Source organism: Pollicipes pollicipes, unplaced genomic scaffold (genome assembly GCF_011947565.3).
Source record: "Pollicipes pollicipes isolate AB1234 unplaced genomic scaffold, Ppol_2.1 Scaffold_6686;HRSCAF=7923_pilon_pilon_pilon, whole genome shotgun sequence".
Classification (NCBI taxonomy): Eukaryota; Metazoa; Arthropoda; class Thecostraca; order Pollicipedomorpha; family Pollicipedidae; genus Pollicipes; species Pollicipes pollicipes.
The window spans coordinates 26,038,942-26,042,595 of record NW_023596921.1 but is presented as its reverse complement, the minus strand read 5'-3'; the positions used below and the strand labels follow the sequence as shown (position 1 = coordinate 26,042,595).

The window sequence follows — 3,654 nt, the reverse complement described above, 5'->3', positions numbered from 1 at the left end:
TTCATAGGAGCCGCAAATTGACCGAACGGCCCCTATAAGATCATCATGGCAATGATGGAAGAAGATAATACAGTGTGCAGCGGAAGCTCACCAAACAGTATTGCGGAGATCATCACAGTCAGTGACGATGATGAGGTTGATGTGACTGTTTGTGGCGACTGTCTGGGTGTTGTCCCCCAGGGCCCGGAGGGAAGCGGTTCGGAAGGGAATTCGGATGCTGGATCCGTCCCCAGAGGCTCTGGGGACGGATCCAGCATCTTGTTGGATCCCCCCCGCTTGTTGGACTCTCTGGTGGAAATGTCTGCAAGGTCAGGCTTGCTTTCGAACACTGATGTATTTGAATGTTGTATCTGTTTTACGGATGTGCCCCAAGGTAAAGGCGTTGTCTTACAGGAGTGTCTTCATTCCTTCTGTGTTGATTGTTTGACCGATATGGTCAAACACTGCGACGAGGTGGAAGTGAGGTGTCCGTATTCGAGTTTAGAATGTGCCTGCCATGGCAAGCTTCTGGATGGAGAAATCAGGGCTTTGGCCAGTGATGAGGTCTTGGCTCGCCGCGCTACGCTGTCTCTGCGGCATGCCGGGCTGGACCTGGCCACTGGGGAGATGTGGCCGAGTTTGGCGGAGACGGTCAAACGGCACCTGGTGCTCAACAGCGTGCGCTTCGACTGTCCCATCTGCTTCACAGCCGTGCCGCCAAACGCGGGGGTGGTGCTCAAGCAATGTCTGCACGCTTACTGTCGCTCGTGTCTGACCAGCGTGTTGGACAACAGTGACACGGAGCCGGTGCCCTGCCCGTGCACGAGTTCCGATTACGCGTGTGAGGGCTGGCTGCTGCAGGAGGAGGTCCGGGAGCTGCTCGGCGCGGCGGGATTCGCGCGCTACCTGGACCGCGCGCTGGCGCAGTCCACCAAGCGCCGCTCGGACCGACAGATGTGGCCGAAGCTGCAGGCTGCGGGCCAGCAGGACTTGGCTCCCAACGCCGACGCCTTCGACTGCTCCATCTGCTTTTGCGAGGTGCCGCGGACGCCGGCGTCGTGCTCAAGGAGTGCCTGCACAGTTTCTGTCGTGAGTGCCTGGCTGACCTGGTCAAGCACTGCGAGGCGCCCGAAGTGAAATGCCCGTTCGTCAGTGCCGAGTACAGCTGCCAGAGTACGCTGACCGAGAAGGAGATCCGGGCGCTGGTCGCGGACGTGTATGAGCGGCACCTGGCGCGCTCGCTGAACCAGGCGGAGGGCAACACGGCCAACTCCTTCCACTGCCGGACGCCCAGCTGCGCCGGCTGGTGCGAGCTGGAAGACACCGTCAACGCCTTTTGCTGTCCCGTCTGTTCGTGCGTCAATTGCATCACGTGCCGTGCGATCCACGAGGGCTCCGACTGCCGCCAGTATCAGGCTCGTCTGGCCGAGGACGCGCTACACAACGAGGAGGCGCGCAAGACGCAGGAGTACCTGAAGCAGATGGTGGCACGCCGCGAGGCCATTCACTGCCCAGTATGCGCTGTCATCCTGATGAAGAAGGACGGCTGCGATTGGGTCGTGTGCTCGGCCTGCCGCAACGAGGTCTGCTGGGTGACGGGCAAGGCGCGCTGGGGCCGGCGCGGCCGCGGTGACATCTCGGGCGGCTGTCGGTGCCGCGTCGGTGGCAAGCTGTGTCACCCCAACTGTAATAACTGTCACTGAGCGTGGCCGGCGCACTCGCTCCGCTTGCAGTGCTAGCGCTGCGGTTCGCGCGGATTGAGGCGACGCTCACCACACAGGCGTCGCCCTTCTCGGTGATTCCAATACTGTGGCCGGGACGTAGTTGTCGTCTTCTCGGCTGGGACCGACTGTGGATACTCGCTTGCCATGTTCAGATCAGTGCCTATTGTGATTACGTGGTAGGATGCTGTGAAATATTGGGGCTGTTGCTGGAGGTGGGTGTGATGCGGGGACTTCATCAATGTTCGCATTGTGCCGGCGTCTCAACGTGATATGCATGTAGTTTTTGTAGAAGCGGGTGATTCGTACAAGGAGGTTGTGCAGGTGAAGTAACCTTGATGCCAGCGTAGTGATTAGCGAAATGGTCTCGGTGTCGACGCACCATTGGACACCCAACTCGGGGGCCAAGTGTTTGTCACTTATCAATCGGATCTCGGGTCAATCACTCATCACATTCACGCAGCCTTGACCACGGGCCAGTTTCCCTTATCGATCATTACCAGCGTGGCTGCGGACTGATGATCTGATCTGATGGCTGATGATCGCTTATCACATTCACATAACCTTGACCAAGGGCCAGTCTCCATTATCGATCATTACCAGTGTGGCAGCGGACTGGTGCACCCTGTTATAAATGCACCCGTTACACGGCCGTGGCGTGCGAGCTTTTGGTATGTGCCTTATAGGTGAACTAGATGCAGGGCTGCAAGTGATATTTGAGATAAAGGCTGACCATGCGAAGTTGTGCTTTCCGAGTAAGGCATTTGCTAGCGGCACTGAGACTTATGCACACTTTGCGTCTCTACGCGGTCACATTCAAGTGTTGCCAAATGTGGTGTTGCGACCAGAATAAACGTCTTTCCATTCTACGTGAGGTTTTTATTATGTGCCTTCTGCGGACATATCGGGCCGCCTGTCATTTTCGTTTTGAAACTGGATCTGGGGTATGGAAGACTGGGTTTCTTCCAGTTTTGTCGGACCACTGGGGCCGGAAGACGCTGAGATGACGCAGGCAACGCTCGATTTGCAATAATGTCGACGCTCGGCCTGTTCCACTAGAGAAAACTGACGACTGTCACACGTGATACGCGATAGGCAGTTACTTGGGTGTTGTTTGTCTCCTGTTGACACGCTCTTTCCACCATCGAAATAGAAAGGTGGACATGTCTTGCATTATATGTTTGTAATAGGCGTTCATACCACACAAACGCTTGGTGTTTCGTTTCGCTCGATTTCACACGCCCTGGACTTTTTTGTGTGACCCAGATCCATTTGGCACCCAGAAGCCTCTCAGCGCGGAGGAAAGGCAAAGTCGCTGATTTGCAGACATAAGTCAACGAGATCCGGCGATATGCAACACGAAGGCGCCCTCAGGCTTCGCGTCAAAGCCCGCTTCGTCCTTTGCGCAAAAGTAATTTGGCGTCCGCAGGAGAGGTTTCTCAAAGCGTGCCCTCAGGCAGAATATAAGTCGAAGTGGGGGGATATCCGCCAAAAAGACAAACGATGACAGTAAATATCGAGTCGGTCATTGCTAAAGACCTTTTATTAGTGCCCTAGAGTTGCCGACTTTGGTTGTAAAGGGACACCCTATGAGGAGGAACTTTTCGCTCCTTTCCCCTATATTTGATGTAAATTTTTCACTCTACATGATATTGTCTAACCACACATACCAAACCCAGATTTCACTTCGAGGTTTTAAGGTGTCATCCAAACCGAGCTCACTTGGAATTAACAAGCATAAGCAAGGCTACACAGACCTGGACACCCTTGGGTATATCCTGCCTCACCTACATCTGGATCATTCCTATGTACGCGCAGAGCAAGGACGCCAGGTATGTTCAAGTCCGAGAGCCTCGGCGACTCCAGGCGCTTGCATGCACCAAGTTTGGTTTGTTTTCAAAGTGCATCACAATCTTTAGCTGTGTTCCAAATGCAAGGTTTTCACGCATCCACA

At 55.1% G+C, this 3,654-nt stretch overlaps 1 protein-coding gene across 1 annotated transcript; it reads left to right on the top strand.

Moving 5' to 3' along the window:
- The first annotated feature begins 606 nt into the window (after positions 1 to 606).
- LOC119108113 (ranBP-type and C3HC4-type zinc finger-containing protein 1-like) lies at positions 607 to 1,682 on the top strand. The gene is made up of 2 exons (XM_037231691.1): positions 607 to 1,017; positions 1,074 to 1,682. Exons 1-2 carry the CDS (start codon positions 607 to 609, stop codon positions 1,680 to 1,682), a joined length of 1,020 nt encoding a protein of 339 aa, XP_037087586.1.
- The last annotated feature ends 1,972 nt before the right edge of the window (positions 1,683 to 3,654 follow it).

What these genes read in the sequence shown, in the direction of transcription:
- LOC119108113 (XM_037231691.1), top strand. Translation starts at nt 607, where the DNA reads ATGTGGCCGAGTTTGGCGGAGACGGTCAAACGGCACCTGGTGCTCAAC. An exon ending in GCTCCATCTGCTTTTGCGAG is followed by an intron (nt 1,018 to 1,073) that starts GTGCCGCGGACG and finishes TTCTGTCGTGAG; the next exon opens with TGCCTGGCTGACCTGGTCAA.